General features: G+C 41.2%; 1 protein-coding gene across 2 annotated transcripts; it reads right to left on the bottom strand.

Annotated features, from left to right (window-relative positions):
• Nucleotides 1–7,779: 7,779 nt before the first annotated feature.
• Nucleotides 7,780–22,325, bottom strand: LOC103717220 (cyclin-T1-3-like). Of its 2 annotated transcripts, XM_026808487.2 has the most exons (7): nt 22,200–22,325; nt 18,425–18,712; nt 17,303–17,384; nt 9,352–9,486; nt 8,870–9,045; nt 8,608–8,756; nt 7,780–8,505 (listed from the first exon to the last, which is right to left on the bottom strand). In XM_026808487.2, the coding sequence occupies exons 2-7, from the start codon at nt 18,622–18,624 to the stop codon at nt 8,420–8,422; spliced, it is 828 nt and encodes a 275-aa protein (XP_026664288.2). In that variant the 5' UTR covers nt 18,625–18,712; nt 22,200–22,325; the 3' UTR covers nt 7,780–8,419. The 2 variants fall into 2 exon arrangements, with proteins under 2 accessions (XP_026664288.2, XP_026664289.2); XM_026808488.2 differs by lacking the exon at nt 9,352–9,486.
• Nucleotides 22,326–22,511: the final 186 nt, after the last annotated feature.

Below are 22,511 nucleotides of genomic sequence, written 5' to 3'. Positions count from 1 at the left end.
GTCTTTCAAATGATCACCTAGCAGTCAAAATTTTTAAAGTGAGATTATGATAAACTAGCATATTATAGCATTTTTCATGACGGTGACATTCTTAACTACCCCTTTCCTCAGGTATTTTATGGTTATTCTATTGTTTAACCTAAGGCTCTGATACCACTAGATGTCACGCCCCGGATCCGGATCCGTGACACGGCCGTACTATTGCTAACTACCGCCCACAATAGCACGCAGCCTCGTACAGGGGTAACAGGTAGCCAATAGATTTCAAACTTTCATATATTAAAATATTTGCATTGCAACCTTGAAGATTGATACCAAAAATACAGAACTTCTATGCTGTTCAAATGTACAAAAGTATATAAGCTTCTCCAAAAATAACGAAGCTCTGTAACAAAATAAAAATATATCTGATGGCGATCACTGGTGAGGATCTGAAAAGAAATGAAAACAATAGGTATGAGCTACACGGCTCAGTAAGTAATCCTGCATAATCTTATCGGATCAACTAAAAGACTAAACATGTTTATCAGGATTTGAGAAGCTGACATGCATATTATCTAACAATTTATCATGGCAAAATATGTATGCTGGGTGAACAAAACAGTTTTTTGAATCAGACAAATATTTTCATAAAGTATGCATATGAAACCGTGCCCCCGGCATGCCGTGGTCCATTCTCTCGGATGCTACTGCGAAGTCAGTCTCGGCCACTGGCAGGGCCAGCTCAGTTATTATTCAGCCACTGGCGGGGCAGGCTCAGTCATTCTCGGCCACGAGCAAGGCCAGCTCAGTTGCATTCGATCAGTAGCATCTTTGAGTTCATCTATAGTGCCCTCGGCTAAATAGGAATTTTGCTGTACTAACTTGCATGCATGATTTAAAATATCAACATAATCGTAATGCATATGTGGCCATAAATTATAAATTAGGCAGGTTACTTACTTATCAAAACATAACATTCATGAAGTATGTACTTGAATAACACTTAAAAAAAATATTAATAACATGACATGATCCAAAGTAGGATTAGAACAGGTTACTTACAATAAGTAGTATTTCAAGTTCCTTGGGTTCGGACGACGGGTCTTTGATTCCTAAAATCACATTGCAAGACCCACATTATCCTCTAATCATAAATTTCGTTCATCTTACCATGGACTTGTTTGTATCCTAACCAAGGATTTAGCTCAGTTCAATTCACCCAACTTGAAGCCTTTGGGTTTAATTAAAGTAGATTTGGGTCTACAAGGCCTAATTGGGCCTTTAATGAAAAGGTTGGGTCGGATTTGTGGTTAGGTCACCCTTTTTCTAGCCAATTTGGCCTTCTGCCAATATAATTGGGCTTAAATTGGGCCTGATCTATATTCAATTGGGTCTGCTGGATCTAATCCAGCTTAATTGGGTTCGGACCCAAATCAATCTGGGCTTAATTCAGTTCGGATTTGACCCAATTTGCAGTTTGGGCCCGTCCAGACTTAGCCCAATTTAATTGGGCTTAGATTCAAGTTTAATTGGCCTCCGGGACCAATTGGGTCCTTTGTACTTAGCTTAATTAGAGTGGGTCCAATTTTGGGCTCGGTCTAAGGCCAGCCCGAGCCCAGTAAATTAATTTAATTTGAATTGGGTGCGGACCCAATTAAACCTGTGCTTAACCTTAATTAAGGTTAGCCCATTTTAGAATTCGGGTCCACTTGGATTTAACCCAGCTAATTAAAATTATTTGGGCCTAACGGGTTTCGGATCCGGACTCGGATCCGAACCGTTAGGCAAACCCGTTTTAAAAAAAATCTTCTCAGGTTCTAGAGGCTTCGGCCTCTTTCGTTCGCCCCTCTCTCCTCTCTTCGGTCTCTCCGGCCCCCTTCACCTTTCACCGAAACCCTTCCCGGCCTCCTCCGCCTCCGGTCCCCTCCCGCCGCCTTCCACCGAAACCCTTGCTGCTCCGGCCGAAGCCCCTTCCCGGCCGCCTTCTCTCCTTCGCAGGCGACCGGAGAGATGCAGCGCCCCCCGATCCACCGGCAAAAAGGGTGCTCCTCCCTCGAGCAACGGCGGCGGGAGGCCGGCCCCTTTTTCCCCTTCTCCGAAGTGATGCCGGAGAAGAGGGGGAAGGCCGGGAGGTGATATCGAGGCCGAACCTTCTCCGGAGGGTCTTCCTGGCTCCGACCACGGCTAGGTAAGGCCGTGGCCCGAGGTAAGTACCCCCCCTTCCATTTTTTTTTGTTTCTTCTTCTTCTTCTTCTTCTGTTTCCTTCTTCCCCCTTTTTCTTTGTGGATACCGTGCCACCATCTCTCGGCCGGCGGAGGGGTGGGGCTCGGCTGAGGCTGGCGGCCTAGGGGCCGCGTCTGTCGCCGGCACGGTCAGACCCGGCGGCCCTTGGCTGCCCCTCAGCCCTAGGGCGGCCGCGGCCAGGGCTGATCACCCGCAGGCCGAGTCCGGTTGGGCTCGGCCCGGGTGGCCGTTGGGCTTGAGCTTGGGCCATCCTCGGGCCGGCCCGCAGCTCGTGGGTCCTCCTCCTCCGGTCTCCCCTGTCAATGTTGAACCCCACTGTGCCGGTCTCCTCCTCTCTGTTTCTTTGATGAAAAATGGAGGAGAACACCCCATAGAGGGGTTTCTCCACCCCTTTCTTGCCTAGACCTACCTACAGGGGGTCCGTACCTTATTGTGGACGGTTGAAGCTGTGCAGAATTACTTCGGTACACTCCCTCCTTCCTCTCCTAAAGTTGCGGGGTTTTTTCTGCCTCTAGCTCCAGGGCTTAACTCTCTGGTACAGCAGATTTCAGAGGGTTAGAGGCTTAGGAGGGTATATCAAAAAAACCAGGGGGTTAGCGGCTTTTAGGGGTTTAAAAACTCGGCTTATGATTTGACCCTAAAGGAGAGGTGGCATCCTCTCCTTCCTCAGTGTCCCGGGAGCCACCAGCTGCCCCTCCCCTTCAGGCCAGCTCACAGCTCGCCTGCCGAGGGGAAGAGGAGGTGGCGGGTTCCCGTTTTGCATATTTGTGGAGGTCTTCTCCGTTGGCCACCTGGTGGTCCTGTCCTTTCAGCTCTCAGGCGGGAGATCACTGTCATCTTGGGCCAGTGCAGCATGCTAACCCCTCCCTGGCCCAATACTATTCAACTAGGCCCTACAGTATTGGGCCCGGTCTGTATTGGGCCCGGACATTACAGGAACTGCCTTACTAGGAACCCATTCAAGATATAGATGGCAGTCTTTAAAACCTCACCCTATAGATATCCTAGTAAATTGCACTCATTCATCATGCTTCTAATCATATTCTTAAGAGTGCTATTACGTCTCTTAGCTACATCATTTTACTCAAGGATTCCAAATATGGTATATTGAGCAATTATCCCATATTCTTCCAAGTACTAAGCAAATGGTCCTATTTGTTAGCCAAATTCGCCATGTGACCATAATATTCACCACCATAATCAGATCTCACCACCTTAAGCATCTTTCTGTTGGGAATTGTGTCCCAAAGCCAATTTATTTTTGTTAATTGTAAAAAAATGAAGTTTTTATATGTTTTATTAAAATGAATAAAATTTATTCTGCCATTTTTTCATTTATCACAAGTGTTTCATCTTCAATTTGAACTCTTCTGTATTGTAATAAAGTCCTTAGGACTAATTTAGTAGATAAAGGAGGTTTTTATCATTTAGTCCTTAAACCAATTCGCGACCAAATGATGAGCTATCAATTGGACGATAGCCATGTCAAGTATCGATCGTTGTGTGCCATTTAGTTGGTTGTCCTCTTAACCAAGGAGTGTGGAGACACTGTATGGCATACAGGTGAGATGTAGGAGTACATCATCACTGAACAATGACTCACCTGCGGAGCACTCCACTATCGGGAGTTAGCTCGCAAAGTGTATGGGCATAAGTACCCCTTAGACCTGAAACTATCACAGTGACTTACAAGCAACTCACTGTATTTAGGCACTAGACAACCTGAATTTTTAATTTTGGGATCGGAAGGATGCTGGGTGCAGTCAATTACTCGCGAAGTCTGTGCATGAGTCAAGAAGGGATTGACCACTCCAGATTATAGGAGTTGATGTCTCGCTGTATTTCAATTCAGTAAAACCTTGGCCAGGGTAAACCAAGTGATAGGTCACTTGATTTGATTATTTGAAATACACTATGGATGACCAGACCCAGAGGTCGACAGTCCACTTTGAGGTCATCTTGAGCATCGATGGTCATAGAGATAAATTATGCAGTAACCATACTCTAGGTTCTTGAATGTTGCTTTGCATATTCGACTTATCCGGACGTCGGGTATCATTGCTAGATGGTCACCTCGATTAGTGCATGGAGTAGTCCATGTACTACCGGCTTAGTGTTCGAACCTATCAGAGTCACGCACATTAGTCAAGCTAAGTAGAAAGGTCTTGACCCAATTTAATTAAGAATTAAAATTGTGGATATTTGAAATTTGGTCCTGTCTATGTTCAGCTAGCACTGAACATGAGGTACATGCTAAATTTCAAGGATGAACAACTAATTAAGTCTGTATTCAGGGTCGATCAAGTTTCAATTAATGTAATTAAACATGATCAAGACTCAATTGTTGAGATTGGGTTTGATTGGGTCTCAATTAGTATGATTGTTTCGATATATCGTAGGGCACCTTTTTTCTTCTCATTCGAGATATTATGGGCAATTCACTGGGCTTCTTCCTGAAGATATATTAGGCCTTAAGACGATTGATCATTTTGAACCTGATTTAATTGTGATTTAATTTTATATTTGTTTTGATTTAAGTCGGACTTGGATCGAGCCGAGACTGGACCCAATTGAACCTCCCATGAGTCGAACTCATGTGGAATTTTTTCAGGTCAAAAATCATTCAAGTGGGCCATCAATTTGGTTTAGAACCAAGTAAATCAATTAGGCTAACCCATTTAATTGAACCAGCTGACCCAATCCAACTTTTAATAACCTGTGGACCAAAGCTCACATGGACCCTTAACTCTCTTTTCCCATGGACCCTTAAGGTTTCTTGTGAGCCGCGATGGAGAAAATCCTGAGAGGAGAAAACAGAGCCTTCTTCCTCCCGGCTTCGTCTCCACACCACGTCACCATCCGAACTCCGTTCCACTTGCCGTCTGGACCGAAATGTCCAGTTTTTTGAACCGGCTACATTCCGGTACAATTTGATTTTTGAAATCCGGCTGTTATCGGATGGATTTACTGTTTTTTCCCACGTTTGTTTTTGAAACGAACATTATGAATTCATAATGTATGGATTCATAAAGGCAGTCAATTACTCCGATTAAATCCTCTCAGCATTGGCCTATAAGTAGGCCACCATTTCCTCTCGATTTACAGAGGAATTGTGAGTGAATCAGAGAGAAAAACTAGAGAGGATTAGTGAAGATTGAAGTCTCTGTCTGTGTATAAAACTCACGAAACAGAGAGGCTTAAACGGGAGTTCGAAGGAGAAGAAGAAGAGAGAAGAAGTGGTTTTTCTCTCTCAATCCTCTCTCCGGTGGTAAGCATCCAGATCCGGCGTCATGTCCTCTTCTTCCTTTTCTCTGTGATCGGCGTCCGAGCTCTCGGGCGTACAGTGAAGATATGAGAGAGAAGGAAGAAGAAGAAGGAAAAGAAAGAAAAGTGTTTTCTTCTAGGGTCCTTTTGCAAAAACTAGCTTTGCAAAATACAGACACCATCCTACCTTCCTACGAAGTTTGGCGTGCATGCGAAGTAGAGGGCCTGCAGATCTAGGTCTTGCGAAGCAACGTTCAAAGATCTAAATCCGCCCTACCTCGACCAACTTTTGCTGCAGGATCGAGGTATGTTTTACATAAAAGTTATGTTTAATATTTATAACTATTATAAATAAAATTTTAAAACTGGTTTTCATTCCTAGCGTCCAATTTTATCGGACAACTCGGAAAATTTTCCCTACACTTTCCACGTTGCTTTCAACCTCGGTTTTGAAGATTTTAAACTTATCAAGTACTTTGGATTTTTTCTAGAGAAAGTAGACATATCTATAGTGAGAAAAATCATTAATAAAAGTAATAAAATACCTACTACCCCAAATATAATGATCCGGGGGTCTACTAATATCTGTATGAATAAGTTGTAAAAATTTATTACTGCATATGGACTTTCTTTTAGATTTGGTAAATTTGTGCCTAAGACAGTCAACACAAGTATGAAAATCACCAAAGTCAAGCGAAGGCAGAATTTTATCATCAATTAACCTTTGAATTCTCTCAATGATTTTTCAGGACTTTAAAGGTATGCTTTAATCTTTTTTGGTTTGATTTATATTTTATTTTGTGCTCTAATCTTCTGCACAGTGCCTATAAAGTTCCAACACCTTCACTACAAAAATGTCAGACATCTCGATCCTAGATTAGACCTACCTTCTTGGCCTCGATATTAGCCGAGGTGGACAACTTTGGTAAAAACCGAGAAGTCGCTCTGCTCGTGCTAATAAAGACCGGCAATTATTATAACATTGCAGTCAATGCACGATCGGCGTAATTACCACCGCATACTACCCACACGGAACATTTTTCACGTTGTAAACGTGCAATTAAAACATGCCGAGCTAAATCAGGTAACAGATTAGTAGATTACCCTATATAAAGAGGTAGTTCTGGGGCTCTTAGATAAGTTCATTTTCAGAAACTCTGCTCTATAAAAATTTTTCTTTTCTATACTGTTACATCACGATTCTGACTTAGGCATCGGAGGGTTCTCCATTAAAAAATTTTTGGCAAGTGGACTTCTTGCAGATTATCCTTGAAGGTGATTAGTTTTTTTGTACCTCAGTCACCTTGTTCAGCTCAGTTCTCACCGACCTCAGAGTAAGCCAAGTCGTGCTCCAGCCTCGATTGGAGGCTCAAGATTCAGCGGCAACAGAAACAATATTGTTAGTTAAAAAAAATCCAAAAGATCATTGCCAACACTTCTCCTCGAATGCTTGGGAGTGATGATATCTTCCGACGTACCATGTAGCTGCGGGGGATGGAGTGAAACTTGCACCGAGAAGAGCTCGTCCTCTATGCTCGCTAACTCATCCCATAGCCTACAACACCGTCGTAACCGAGCAATTTGACAATAATTTGCCGCAGGTGTGCTTTCGCCAAAAAAATGTGCACATCTAATTAAATGGCTTTAAATGCGACGATCCCCGTCACCGACTGTCGACCCAAAGAAATAGGTTCTGATGTAGCTAGTTATGCTTCGCTGTCTAGAGCACACGTGCGGGATTATAGACCCAAGCTAGCATGGCTCTGGTCGGGAGTCGGACACAACTGGAATGAGTGGATAAGGAAAAGGCATAGGCCGACTGCGCTCGTATCACTTCTCATACGATAGTTGCACAATTACTAGGAAGAAGAAAGTTCAGTTTGTGTCTACAGGAACAAAAATTGCAATGATGCTCCGGACTGTGATTACTGCTTCCCTTCTCAAGAAAAATTTTCAAATCTACATAAGAGGAGGTTGTCAGCAAAAGATCGGCAGAAAGAGAACGTTAAATAGAAGACAGGAAGAAACCTTGGAGAAACATATATTTAGTCCAGACTTTTCCCATTTCAATATTTTAGGTGTTTTTTTTTTCTGGATTTCCAAATATATATAACAATTACTCAGGCAGCTGTTAGAACAAAAATTGTGGCTTGAATATTTTTTAGGAAAAAGGTTAGGAATTCGCAAAATACATCAAACACCCTTAGGTCGTATGTGGAAGTTCTATATGAAACAATATACCACAATTCCAATGGGAAAAAAGAAAGCATACCACAATCACAAGACACTTGCATGGCAAACCAATTGCAAATTTGTATTACTTGAGCAGTCGAAAATGCTCGAGTCTGTCTACATTTTAGACTCTGATCAACTTTAATCAGAGACATGAAAAACATTGTTTCTTCTATATTTGCATTGTGTCTTAGCTATCCGATCAAACACGGGCTATCTTTCTTTTACCTTCACATGATGACCTGAACGATGCTCCCTCGAGGAAAACTTGTTCTAGCTGAAACGAAAATGCCAAAGAAATCCAACTGCCTGAAATCAAATTTTTCCAAACTATCTTCCCCACTTTACCCTGGAACCAACAGCACATTCTGCATCAACAAGCTTAGCCATATCATGCTTGTTTTTTTTCTTCTTTTTTTTTGGTACAATGGCGGCTCACACCCGACAGGTATGAATGCGATCAGAAAACAAATATCATGCTGTTTCAAAACTCAATCCTGACTGTCACATCTGCTGTCCTTATGTTAGTCTAATGTGCTTCTCTATAGTCCAATCTGCTTGCTACATTGGGCAATTATCTACCGAGCAGGCAGTGGAGCAGCTTCAGTATCAGCCACGACGACAGCCAGAGAATGACCACCACCCAATACCAGGTTTCCACCTGCAGTTTAACTCGTTGTTATGGAAGGATCATGCTTATTGCCGATTGCCACTGCTTCCTTCACATGCAATTGCAAGAGGACGCCTTACATCATACAGCTCCATCATCTGACCAGTAATTTCTGCAAGAAAGAAATGAAAATCATATGAACGTGCAGTCATCAGAACCAACGTGATATGTGCGTGCATGTGTATGTTGGGAAGGGAGCTAATAACAAGTTAACCTTCCAACTCCTGTGAAGTGATATTAAATTCTTGCAACCAGAATTCGCCCTCAAATGGGAGCTTCACTTTAGCAAACTTAGCAGCAAGAAAGAAGGCACCCGCTGCCATGTGCTGGGGCTTATACTGCAGGCAGAGTGATGTTCGCAGCCTGCATACCCCTATTGAATTGTGTGAAGTGATGAAAGATACTGAGGAAAATTTATCTGGTTCACATTTAACAACTAGAACATGGATGGAAAATAGAAGGAAGGTTTGGCGTACACATCGTTCACAAAATTCCATGCAGTTTGTGCAAAGAGTTTTTCTGCACCATTGAATTTCTTTATTGCTTCAACCAGGGGTCTATATGGAAGGGCCACAGAAAAATTAAAAGCAAGTGTAACAAGAACAACCCTCTCCGCAAGCAGAATGAGTGCTTTTTGCTGTTCATATGCTTCCTGCACACAGGACAAGGAAAGATGCAGCTGAGTAAAGAAGCATATCAGACTGAATCTGATTCCAACTACAGGAAACAATAACAAAAGGAACCAAATTAGAAGAAATGATTCTAGGAATACATTGAGTTGATCTGGAAAAGAGATAAGAGTTGTATAAACAATAATGCATGTGCTATAATTGCCACAAAAAAAAAACAAAAAAGAATAGTGAATTCGTATCCTCTTTTAGTACTTCTTTTGTTCAGGATTTGCATAAATCCTGATTCAATGCATATATCTCATAATCATGACAAAACTCGGAGGTACCTTCTGCTTGATTTTCAGTGCAGCCAAAGTACCATCCTTATGCATGATTTCATAGGCAACAGGAATGATAACCCTCAATGGGCGAAAAGATTCCACAACTTTTGTTGCAATAAACATGCAAGCTGTTGCTATAATCTGCAGAAGGTGTATAATTGAGTCAAAAGATATGTACCATCAGGTGCAGCATTTTTCATAGACAAATGGTTAAAAAAAAAAAACTCCTAGTTTTGGTTGTCAATCACTGTAGCAAGCAACAAGAGAAAAATAATGGCCATAAAAAAGAGGTACTAGAAATAAGAACACAGGGCATTATAGGAAGAACCACCAGAAATTCCAACCGAAAAGTTGGATCATAATGAGGGACAATGAGGGGCACTGCTTAATATCAGTTCAACTTGACTGCAATGATACAGACCAATGCCGTCAAAGCTAAAATACGCAGCAAATCGTTGAAAAGGAAGTCCTCTACATCATAATCCAGAGGCACATGGCAGAGGATGCAGCACAGTAGCAAAAGAATGTGTATGCAGTCAAATGAACGAAAGTAGCACTTACAAACTTAAAAGCACAATATATTTGACAGTGCATATTAGTTTGACCTAATGGACAGAAAAGTGTAAATGCAGCTTCAAGACACTATGGTGATGATAGTCACAGCCTCAAGATAAATGGAAGAGAGCATCTATAGAAAACTCAGAAAACACAAACAAACTGGATCGAACATAGATAGATAATCACTGTGTCAAATATATCAAATCAGTACCAAAGGCTGCAATTACTTAGTGGACTAATATGTCCTCTGCTTCCATCTATAATTGTGAACTTGGGCCAATCTCAGCCAGGTTGGCCAGGGGAACTCAGATAGCCCAATGGCCAATTTTGTAACAGCTCAAATCCTGAGCTGATAGAGACTTTTCAGGAACACAGATAATTGGCCATAGGACCATGATACTTATGTCAAACATACAATAACAGAAGGAGGTGATACTGAGGCCTTCCCTCAAGAAGCAGTGGTGGAAAGCAGTGCTGGGGCAGAAGCCAAAAGCAGCTGAAGTATTGTTTTTTTTTTTTATTTGGGGGTACAATAGCAGTTGCATATGAACACTATCATGTTTATTAGATTTGGAAACTGTAGTCCAACAAGATTTAAAGAACGGATTTCTGCCATCCTACATCAGAAGGATCTCTGAATCACCTGACCTAACCAAAACTAAATGTCGCTCCCATCACAATGAGAGAAGGTAATCTTCATAAAGAACTTGTAAACTTTGTGGCCAAGGCCATGCAAGACAGCAGTGACAGCCTGGAAGAAGACACTGAATATGTGCACATAGAAGGGAGCAACAAAACATGTAGAGGATGACCTAATAACTTGCAGAACATCACAACAACCCTTATAACAATAAAAAGTCCCATTGAAACCCATGTAGATGGCTCTCAGAGCGAAAACAAAAAAAACAACTTCCATAAGAGGATACTTGAAACACCCAGCCCTTTAAGCAAATTGGGCCTAGTCCATTCAACCGGCCCAGTCGAATTTGGCCCAAAAAACACACAAAACAAAAAGAAAAAAAATTGGGGCTCATGGGCCTGCCCAGAGTGGCGAGGCCCAGCCCGACTCGGACCAGCCCCGCTTGTGGGCTTGTGGACCAGCCCGAATAGGCCATACCTGAGGTCGACCTGTGCTCAACCATAGGGGGAAACGGGGAAGAAGACCCCGACTGGGAGTCTTCTTCCTCCTCCGAGTCTGGTGGAGTCAGAGACTCCCATAAGGCGATCCAAGTTCGATTCGAACTCTAAGATCGCGCTTATATATCTCCCCTTCTCCTCATATTTCCACCACATTAATCGCTAAGAATGGTCGTCGATTCCGAGTTGCTTCTCCAAGTCTTCCCCTTGAATCTTCGCCGGACCGAAGTGAGAGCTCTTCGCCCCCTTCTCCTTTTCTCCGGTCATTAGGCCACCGTTCTCCTTGAATCCAGCCGGCAAGCCACCGTATTGGTGTTAAACAGGACTCCCCTATTTTTTCTCTCTCCTGTTCGGTCGGCCGTCGTCAGGCATGGCGCTGCCGGCACCGCCTTGGGCCGTCGACCGCTTGGGTTGCCGGCCACGGGTGGCTACTACCGTCGAGCATCTTCCCTTCGGAAAGAAGAAAAAGAGAGAGCCTTCCGATTCTCTCCTCTTTTCTTGTCTTTCTCTCTCCTCTCTAGTTTCTCTCTCTTTTCTTCTTTTTCTCTCTTGGTCTCTCTCTAGTTGACTCGGATAAGTGGTAGAAGGGACTCAGGGGATCTGGTGATGGACCCCTGGTGGACGCCAGTAGGCAGTCTAGGTTACTAGTCCACTATTTCGTTTTCTTTTGATAATTGAGTTTGATTCCATAGGGAAAGAGTGATCTGCACAACAAGGATTAATCGGGATACTCTGCATCCCAGCAGGAGGGTCCCAAATATTCTCATTGTAGACTCGGGTTGACTCCGATAGAAGGTCCTGGACCAGTGTCGCTGCGACCACCCGTCGCGCTAACCTTATCCCGACCATCGCCGAGTACCATTAGACTCTATTATCATGAATCCTATTATGTTACCTGAACCATAGTCTAATTCTTGTTTCGTGATTTGATTGGCTTGATTGGCCAGAGCGGACCGATCCAGATCGTCGGATGCTGCTACCTAGTCGACTGTCTGTCTTACATTCGATTGTTATCAGCCACCATTGGACTCAATTGATAACCCCTAATCTATTGCCTTGATTTGATATATATTTCTTGTTCAGATGAATTAGATTATGTTGTATTGACCAATTCGAACAACTGAGCATTATTATCTAGTTGGCCTTGTATATCTTCCTATACGAATCCATTTTCACAGTCAACCCTGGTTTTGTATACGATTATAGTCATCCGGGCAGAAAGAAACACAACGAGATCTTATACTCCAGTTTCTCTCTTTCTGTTTCTTTTTCTTGCTATTTTCTCTCTCTAGCTTGATCCGAAAAAAATTTGGTTAAAAGAACTCATAGGTAGTCCTAGATTACTACGTGATGGTGGACCATTTAGTGGACTAGTAGAGAGTTTTGGGTTGTCGGATTCCTCGAATGATTTTTGATGTTGACTTAGTTCTATAGGATAACAATCTTTTGAACAACAGGACGTTGAACAAGGTTCCCGATTCATAGATCATAGAGTGGGCAGGTGATTAGTCTGTCTGGATTGTTAACGAAGAGGTAAAAATTCTTGTACACCGACATGCATGGTATAAATATTTTTGTACCTATATATGTATGATATGCTAATGATCAAGATAAGCAAGAAGCAAGAATAGTTTTATGAGGGTTTTTATATTAAATTATATTTTGATCAAGTATGCTTGTGAATGATGGTATGATGGATGCATATATGAGCACAACCTACACTTGCATAATCGGACTAATGGATGTGGTGCTCTGAACTAACCATATTATATTGGTTGCCCCATCACGGGCTGGAAACATGACTGTGGTTAGTCTAAGCCGAAAATAAAAAAAAAAAATTTGATGTGTGGATATGAACTTGATTGAATAAACAAGGACTTTAGGCTTATTTCGTTACTATAACATGCCCCGTCACAGGCTGGAAATGTGGTACTTTGGCAGAGGCCCCATCATGGGCTGGAAATGTAAAACTACAGCAGGCTCTGTCATAGGCTAGAAATATGAAACTATAGCAAGCTCGTCACAGGCTGTAAATGTGATACCTTCGCAGGCCCCACCATAGGCTGGAAAATGTGACCAAGATTTGGCCCAAAGTCGAAAAGATAATTGATCCGAATCAAGTTAAAAAGGAATGGAATGAAAAGCATTAAAAACACTAATAAAGATGTATGAGATATCATATGATATATCACTCTTGAGTGGCTATATTTCTATTGATATTTCATGTACATATTTATACTGATTATTCAAGCATTATTGATAGTCGGTTTATGATTTTATGATGTGTACAACAATTTCTTACGCTTTCCAAACTTATATGATTATTGTGTTTGTGTAGATGTGTGGAGATTCTTACTGGATTGTAAAGCTCACAACCCCTTCCTCTTTCTTTTTTTCAGAGTTGCAGGTTGCATAGTACATAGCTATGGTTGAGATCATAGGTGGAGGGGATGATTAGATAGAGCATCACTGATACTGGTTGGATGATCAAATTTTGTAATGGGATCGACTTTGTTATTTGGTATGAATTGAGATCATTATTGTTCAATGATATTGAGGTTGTAATATATTTTAGGCCTTTCATATTCTCTAGGGCTCTGCCCTAGGGAGTGTGCAACCGTGTGGCGTGCCGGACCCGGATTTTGGGTTCGGGGTGTGACAATACTAGTGATGGAGAGGATGGTGTAGGCAATCCTGAAAAGGTTGCTAATAGTGAGGGCAAAAGAATCGACAACATATCAAGTAAGGCAACACTAATCCCAGCTAGACTCAGTGAAGATATTATTTTGAATTTGCCAAGGGGTGGAAAGAAGAGATGTTGAAAGTAGATTTTCCAAATGTTCAAGAAGTTCAACAATCTTTCCATTTGCCTCTGGAGATCCATATACACAAAGATCATATTACCAGACTATATTAGATCCCATGTCAGGGGCTACATCTATAATCAAATCTCTGCCATAGAACAGGAGGGGTTATTGCTCTTTCAAAGAAAAAGCATCTGTGGCAACACCTTTAAAACTTCTATCAGGTCATTCTATGCCTTCCGTCCGCACCTCACATTCTCATTTAGAGATGGGCACTGGGCCGGGCCGCCCACGGCCCGGCACGGCACGGCACGGCACGAAGCGGGCCGTGCCTGACACGGCCCGCCAGCTACAGTGCCGGGCCGTGCCTGGCACGGCCCCTTTGAGAGGGCCGTGCTGGGCTAGAGGGCCCTGGCCAGCGGGCCGCGCCTGGCACGGCCCGCTTCGGGCCTAGGCCGGCACGGCCCGGTCTAGGCCCGCGGGCCAAGCACGGCACGGCCCGCGGGCCAGCACGGCACGGCCCGCGGGCCAGCACGGCACGGCCCATAAGGGCCTGGGCCGGGCTGGCACGCAGGCCTGGCACGGTCCGGGCCTGGGCCCGGCTCGGCCCGATAAAAATTAATGCTTCATAAATTTTTTTAATAAATTAATAAATATTGAACACTAAAAATTTATGATTTATGAATATAAAGCCACCTTAATGGTGGGGGGTTTGGCATAGACCCCTACCAGTTTATTAATTTAAATCAAAATGGTACATGAAGGGAGGTTTGGACCTTGGTCTGACCTCTAGAATACAATAAGAAACTAAGAAAGGGCCGAGGTTTGGACCTTGGTCTGACCTCCAGAATACAATAAAAATGTACAATTATAAAAAATTAAGAAATCTTACTAATCATCAGTGATTCAGTGAATCAGTATTCACTCTTCAGTCTTCAGTCTTCAGTCTTCAGTAGTGTTTGTATCATCATCATCAGAGGATGTTGTATTATGTCCACCTTTATCTTGAAGTCTTGCCTCAGCATCCAGCCAATCCTTGAAGCAGAGAAGCATCTCCACCGTTTCGCCCGTCATCCTACTTCTCTTTTCGTCAAGAACACGCCGACTCTTCTAAATGTACGCCTACTAGTTCTTTTGTAAGCAGGTTGTAGGTTTAATTGAACATATTCTTCAAAATTAAAAGATTCACATAAACTAAAAGGTAATTCATCCTTAACTATCCATTTTACAAGTGCTTTTCTTTGATTTTCATGATTATATGCAAAATTACCTACAAGTAATCCCCCTTGTATATTAAGGGTACTTTGAGTTTGAGCATGAGAATCATGCATCCTATGACTCTCTTGATGTCTTTTTAAATGCCCTGTTCCCCCACTACTACTACAACTATAAAGTTTGGCACATTTTTTACATTTATCTTTCCAGACTCCCTCAACCATAACTCTATCAAATTCATTCCATACAGTACTAGTTCTCTTACGAGAAGAGGTTTGACCTTCACTCGGTTCACCAGTTCTAGAGGAACTAGGAACAGGGGGTTGGGGATTAGTTTCTTCTCCCTCAGAAACAGGAATGCCAAACTGACTTTCCTCAAAAGATGACATATCTATGATTAATTCAAAAAATAAAAACTAACCGCAAGGAGGAATTGAGTAGAGGGTCGGAGGGCAGAGGCAGAGCCGAGATTCCGAGCTTCCTCTTGTGCTCTCAACAGAAGCGACCTTCTCTTCTCAACAGGAACCTCCTCTTGTGTAGCACTTGAACAAACTAAAAATTAAATTGCTAGAATAGCACTTTAGAAGAGAGAAATAATAGCAGTAGAGAAGGAGAGAATGAGAGGTTTGGTGTGGTGAGAATGAGGGAGGAATGGGCTATTTATAGAAGCCCAAAATTTTTTTTTCCCAAAATACCCCTCAATTCAGCCGTTATTGGACTGTTGGGAGGGGTAAAAGGGTCATTTTCACGAAAATAGCCGTTGGAAACGGCTATTTTCCTCCCCCCTCTCCAGACGGGCCGTGCTTGGAGACGTTGCGGGCCGTGCCTGGCACGGCCCGTTTGCGCCCGTTACGGGCCGTGCCTGGCACGGCCCGTGGCGTGCCGTGCCCGGCCCGGCCCACCAATAGAGGGGCCTGGGCCCGGGCCGGGCTGGCCTTCCGTGCTGGACGGGCCGTGCCAGGCACGGCCCGTTTAGTCTTTGGGCCCGGGGGGCCTGGGCCGGGCCGGCCCGGCACGGCCCGTTGCCCACCTCTATTCTCATTTCTGATGTTTATGCAAAGCGCTGCTTTAAATAACTAATTTGAAAAATTATGATCATGACTGATAAACTTTATGACAAAAACATGACATTCTTTGGGACAGTGGACCTAAGATAAACTTCAAATAATCTAGATTGTGGTTGGTAAAGGACAGGTTTTTTTTCTAGTCGAATTTTTGATTCAGATCAACATAAGGGCAAAGCCAAATATCAAATTAGAATCCACTCATGCTTTGAGAAACTACGATTATGATACAGAATTTTTCAGGAGCTACTAAGTTATATGCATAGTGCATGGAGATCAACCAGTATTATAAAATTAAAAATGGAGATGCATCAGATGGATCAGGGTAGCCTGTGTACCTCCTCATTCTCCATTCTGTATTGGTTTTATTCTTTTCTTTTCCTATCTTAAATCCTAGTCCCACTATTACCAATAAATCTTATTTCCCCTCTTCCTCCATCACTCTTTACTGACCAAAATCCAATCCATAAAACAATAAGGGTTGTTGCTGTCTTAAAAAGTTTTGACTCAAGTCTTAAAGTCATATGACTGTCACAAAATATGCAAAGAAACATCTCTCCACATCATCAAACAGCTCTAGTTTCAATTAGATATCTTTTACCAATTCCTCAAGCAGAATGAAAGCTTAGTACCAAAATATTATGTCATGATGCTAAAAACTTCAGTAAAAATATGGGACACTTGGTCTTTGGTGGTAACAAGATAGGGTACTATGATTTCAATAGTTTGGTCTCCCTAACGAAATCTCAGTTTCCAACCATGTGAAAAAAGTTGTATGATGATCCTTGTTGATGTCACGTAAAAGTTGAAAGATGTCGAGCATTTTTCTATGTAAGCAATTTTCAACGATTAACAGATGATAAGGAAAAAACATAGTAAGAAAGAAAAAGAATATATAGCTGATCTAGACTCAGAGATCAACTTACTTTTTTTTCCTAACAGATGACAGGAAAATTAAATCATAAAGAAAGGATGGGCAAAACAAGGAACCATATGGGACCAGTCTAACATATTTAAGATGCATAACCCCCATTCTCCACAATTTTCAAGCATCTGCATCAGATAAGTAGTCTAATCCCCAACCATGACATAATATAAAACTAAAAATTTCTAGGCTATTGCCAAAATACAGTTGCCAAAAATGAAAAAAAAGAGAAAAGAGTGACAACAAATTGTTACCCTCCTATCATTTTTGGCATGGGACTGTTGAAGGAAAAACCGATGACAATATACCATTGCAATCGCAATCGTTGTCTGAGGTCTGCAATACATGTAAAATTTAATAAGTTTCCTGTGCAACTCATAATCAGATAAAAAATTTAGTTATGTTTACTAACACACTAGTTTGAAAGACTATAGTTAAAGATTTGAAATCAAGTATTAATATGACAAAGCGAGAATTAGAAGCATATGACAAACAGATTGCATTCTAAATGTTGAATGATATAACAAAAAGTATTGTTGATTATTCCAGTTAAATACTACCAAAAAATTCAAAATGCATATGAAATAAGCATATCTCAACAGTAACAATTTCGAAGTTGGCTGATACTCCCATAACTCAATGATAAGACAAAGATGTTGTAAGTAGACTGAATTGGAAATCCTAGCTTAGCCAGGTCAATAGAATGTTCAACTTCCAAATGACCACTTTCAATCAACTGGTGCTTTCTATATTGGATTCACATAAGAATACTCAATCAATCTAGTTGATATCTTTCAGGAAGGAGAAGAAAAACATCTCCTACAGGACTGGTTTTTGTAGCATAGTAAACAATGTATGAAATTAAACCCATCGCTTATAGATATCAGACAACTGCTACCCATGTGTGTGCCTGACTCCATCACTGGCTGATATCAACTTCATGAGGAGCCACACTGAGTAGAGAATGATCAAACTAAATTGCATGCTCAAGGTTGAGCCTGAATCACTGAGCAGCTCAGTCTGAAGCAAAACATCTTTGTAAGTCAGTATTTTGCAACTCTAGGAGTTCTGAGGCAGTTACCATAATTTGCTATATAATTTTGAACTTGCAAAAGTTCATAGACATAAATATTCAGAACTTTCAACATTCAAGCAAATCAAGTCCCTCTTTACAGCTTCTAAAAGTGGTCAGGCTAAAACTTTTGTTAAGATAATACCTGACATTAGATAGTGTAAAATGTTAGACAATAATAAGGGATTTAGAAGGGGGGGGGGGGCACAAAAACAATCAGGTTCATAAGGTGATCGACAATATCTATTTATGGTGGGGAACCCATCAACTTGCAAAAAGGAAGTAGCTGTAATAGAGCATTTACACTTTCAGCCGCATGCCTAATTCCTGCAAAAATCTGCAATACGATGCCTGAAGTGATCTCTCTTTCTTTAGATCAATGCCATCTGTCCGAGAAGAAGACATTTCTTCAATTTCCTTCCATGAAAAATATCGAATAGACCCATTATATTCATGGCCATCCAGCTCGACATGAGAAAAATTGGATGGTCCACTTTTTGCCATTTCATGATATGAGGATTCCCTTGGTAAGAAAACTTCAAGGGCTCCCTTCTCAACAGGTCGTAATGTACAATCACAGAAGAGGTAGTTCCTGCATAAAGCAGAAAAGATGGCCAGAAAAAATATTCATGCCATGACAGTATATAAGATTTAAAAATATTGGACACCCCAAATCCTTGGAAAAAATATTTCCTGTAATCAATAGATCCAGTGATTTAGAACCATTAAAAAGAACATGATAGTTAGGGAAATAATTTAGCAAAATGCTCCTCATGGTAAGCTACATTTCTAGCTGCCTTAACATCTTTGGATACACACATAATCCAGGTCGAGGTAGAATGGACAAGAGTAAATTTGAATACCTGCCTCGGAGTTCTCAAGTTTCAATTTTATAGAAGATTAGCTGCTCCTCAAAGAATGCCATGTAGTGCTTCTCATTATGCTATTTACTTATTATCAGTACTCATTCTATTAAAAGACTTTTATTCCCTATTAGCCCCAAAAACAAAAAGACTTTTATTGCCTGGTAAAAAAAAATCTTTCCAAAAAACACTCACACACTTGACTTACAGCTTCAAGCAGTATTTTCTTGCTCATTGAAAAGGCCATTTGAGAGGCACAATGATGTTCGTACCAATAGATCAGTCATAGTTATGCAAATAGATATAGGACTTTAATCATTATATTAATGCATTTATATACATTAACTTGAATGCAAAACAGATACCTACATTCTCCAGATGGTTTTTTTGGTTTGTATCATTGTTATTTTTAATAGAAAGTCCATTAAGATCCTGTATGTCTTTCCTCTTTCCTGGTCCAACAGATTGAGCACAAGGCTCTCCTCACTAAAACTCTATTTGGCCTAATCTTTGTCATGAACATCTATTATCAATCATTTCCATAGCTCACTACTTCTAAGTAATTCGTGGAACGTTCCCCAAATGGAATTTGTCAAATGGTAAACATGACGGGGGCAAGAATTCTCCTTTTGAAGAGAAGAAACTGCAACAACCACCTAACTAGCAGCCTACCCATTCACATGCAGCCTAATTCTAATCCAATTATGAAAATTTCAGCAATATCTATCCTACTATATAATGTGAACTCCCTCGATGTATCCATGTGTGAGGCATATCTAATCATTTGCATTTCCCCATCGTGCTTTTTCCCATCTTACACATTCCCTCCCCCTCCCCTATTTTATGCTTTAACCACAGGATCAAAGATTCAGATCCTTCTTCCAGTAATTATTTAATATTTATTTATTTATTAATAAAGATAAAATAAAGATTAAATAACATGTGCATTGCATGTGTCACATTCTGGTCTATTCTACTATATATGCCAATTCCTGCAATGTGCTTGTGTGAGAGGCATGTGTGACCATCCACATTTCCCTATCCTGTCTTTACCTCTTCCATGTTTCGTCAGGTTGCATTTCTCCCGCCCCCCCTTTTATTAAAACCGGGTAATTCTAAAGCATGTGGCTTTTAATCATAGGATCAAAAATTCAAAACGTTCCTATAACATTTATAATCATTTTTTATTTATTATCATTTAATATACTCGTATCCCATTTCGTCTATGTTTATTAATTTACTTTTTGTAAAACACGTACACTGCACATGCTACATTCTTGTGGAGATATAAGGCAGCTGGGTCGTGGGCAATAATCAAGGAATGAAGAAAAGGCAGGCCTGTCCATATTCCAAAAACTTGTGGAGTCACCTTTAAACTCGAAAAATACAACTCAACATGACTAGAGACTGAAGTTGACCAAACACTGGACTCGGATCACACGAAACCAAAATCTAGCTAGTCACCTTGAAAACTCAACCTAAGATGCTCAACTCAAACAAGTTTTTAATGATATGACCATTTATTAATTTTAAATCAACTCTAAATCACAATAATCTTGGCTGTAGTTTTCCAGAAATCTAGGTATATGACAAAAAGGATTACAAAAATGCAAACTAACACTAGAACAGACTGCAAAAAACCACCACCCTTAAGCATCATCATTGACTCCTCTCTCACCCTAGAGATTCTTTCTTATAGTTCATGATATAAGCCTGCAACCTGCCAACATAACCTCAATCACTTTTCCTAGCAATGCTACCATGCGAACTTGCCCACCCTCTTCGTCCTTGCCACACAAATCTTTCAACCACCATATCCCATCCCTCTACCTTAATCTTTCTCATCTTATCAACATGATCATAGTCACTTGGGTTCAAGTGATTTCAATTCAATTTAGTTGAATATGCTTGAGGTGAAGATAGATAGCTGATAGCATGTCTGATAGACAGATCTTTTCTTACTGAATTTTAGTCCATTTTTTTCTTTGATTGCCATGTAGAATATGCAGGTATTGGTGCTTCTAGGCATGCATATTTCACATTTATACTTGCAAACGTGTTTCATGCATTTATACATGGACAAATATTTCATGCAAAGCAGGCTTGTAAGCATGATTTATGCTAAATCGTAAATGCTTACATGTTTCATTCATTTATACATGAATATAATGTAACACACATAATTTTGCGTATGTAATGTCTCACTTTACTACTGTGATTTTATATAACAAAATTTTGTACCTTGAGTTTACTAATCTATTATTAATGTACGATATTCAAGACTCATTGAAAATTCAATCAAGTCTTCAAGTTGGCCCAATTCATTTAGAGTCAAGTTTAAGCTTTTAAGGGTTTTTTTTTCTTAAAAAAAAACAATCAGGCAAGACATGTCTACAAAAGTGGCATTTCCAAAAGATCTCTTATATGCTATCAAGTTTTAGTAAAAAAAAGGAAAAACACATAAAAATTCCAAACCAAGTTTGTCAGTGAGCAAGATGGAAGTATTATCTGATGCAACAATAGTTTCAAAAACACCCCAATCTCCTGAAGCAAATATAGGTGACTGCAAATTTTCCACACAGCTCAATTCTTGATTCCTACTAGTCCCTAAAATGTACATCCCTATCAGATTGAAACCCTCAAACTGGAACTCAAGAATGCTAGAACCAATCCTCGATACGTACACCCACACAAAACAGAATCTTAAAACCACAATCCTTGAAACCTACATTCAAATCTTGAGAACTATATCCTGATCAAATAACAAACTTACAGCCCTCAGACCTGAACCTTCTGAACCTATAACCAAATCCTAATGACTACAGCCCAATCAAATCGAAGCCCTCAGACGTGAACCACGCCAAATCCCACAAGAAAACCGAATCCTTGTCACTCAACCTTGCAGCCCACCCAAGAACTAAATTCCACAAGCCCAATAACCAAACCTTCAGTTCCTGACTCATTCCTCGGCCAATGAAGACTCCTGAGATCAAATCCTACGCATCAGACTATCAAATCCATAGAAACCATAACCAAATCATTACCCTAACCGAAACAACCTCAATAACACATCATTTAAAACCTTAACCCTAAACCTTGATCGAATTTCCGGTTTCGACCCCAAGAAGCGATCTTCTCCCAAAAGAAGCAAGAAAGATTCACACAAAAAATATTCGGGGGGAGGGAGGAAGGGAAGGGGGGCGGGAGAGAGAGAACCTTTAGCTTCCGCCGCGATCGAGCCTTCGTCGAGGCCGCAAGAACGGAGGAAGAGATCGAGAGGTGGAGAGGAGGGGTATATATAACGAGGAGTTCGGAAACGGGCGATGGAAGGAGGGAAAGAAGCAAAATAGGGAAACCCGTTGCCGTTCTTGGTTCTCCCGCTTTTGTTGTCGGATCTCACAGTGCGGGTGCGGATCACGTCATATTGGATTTGACCCGATCCAATTTACACAAGCCCGGACGCGCACAAAGGAGAGCTGGTCCAAGTTGATTTAGGCTTGAGCCCTACACTCAAAAATAGGGGGGGGG

This window comes from Phoenix dactylifera, chromosome 8 (genome assembly GCF_009389715.1).
Source record: "Phoenix dactylifera cultivar Barhee BC4 chromosome 8, palm_55x_up_171113_PBpolish2nd_filt_p, whole genome shotgun sequence".
In the NCBI taxonomy this organism is placed as follows: domain Eukaryota; kingdom Viridiplantae; phylum Streptophyta; class Magnoliopsida; order Arecales; family Arecaceae; genus Phoenix; species Phoenix dactylifera.
This window is presented reverse-complemented; position numbering and strand designations above follow the sequence as displayed.

Excerpts from the sequence above, each read along its gene's own strand:
- LOC103717220 (XM_026808487.2), bottom strand. The coding sequence starts at position 18,624 with ATGGCAAAAAGTGGACCATCCAATTTTTCTCATGTCGAGCTGGATGGC. Across the intron at positions 9,487-17,302 it reads ATGCCAAAAATGATAGGAGG|ATTATAGCAACAGCTTGCAT; the intron begins GTAACAATTTGT and ends CACCTTCTGCAG. Across the intron at positions 8,506-8,607 it reads CACTTCACAGGAGTTGGAAG|AAATTACTGGTCAGATGATG; the intron begins GTTAACTTGTTA and ends TCTTTCTTGCAG.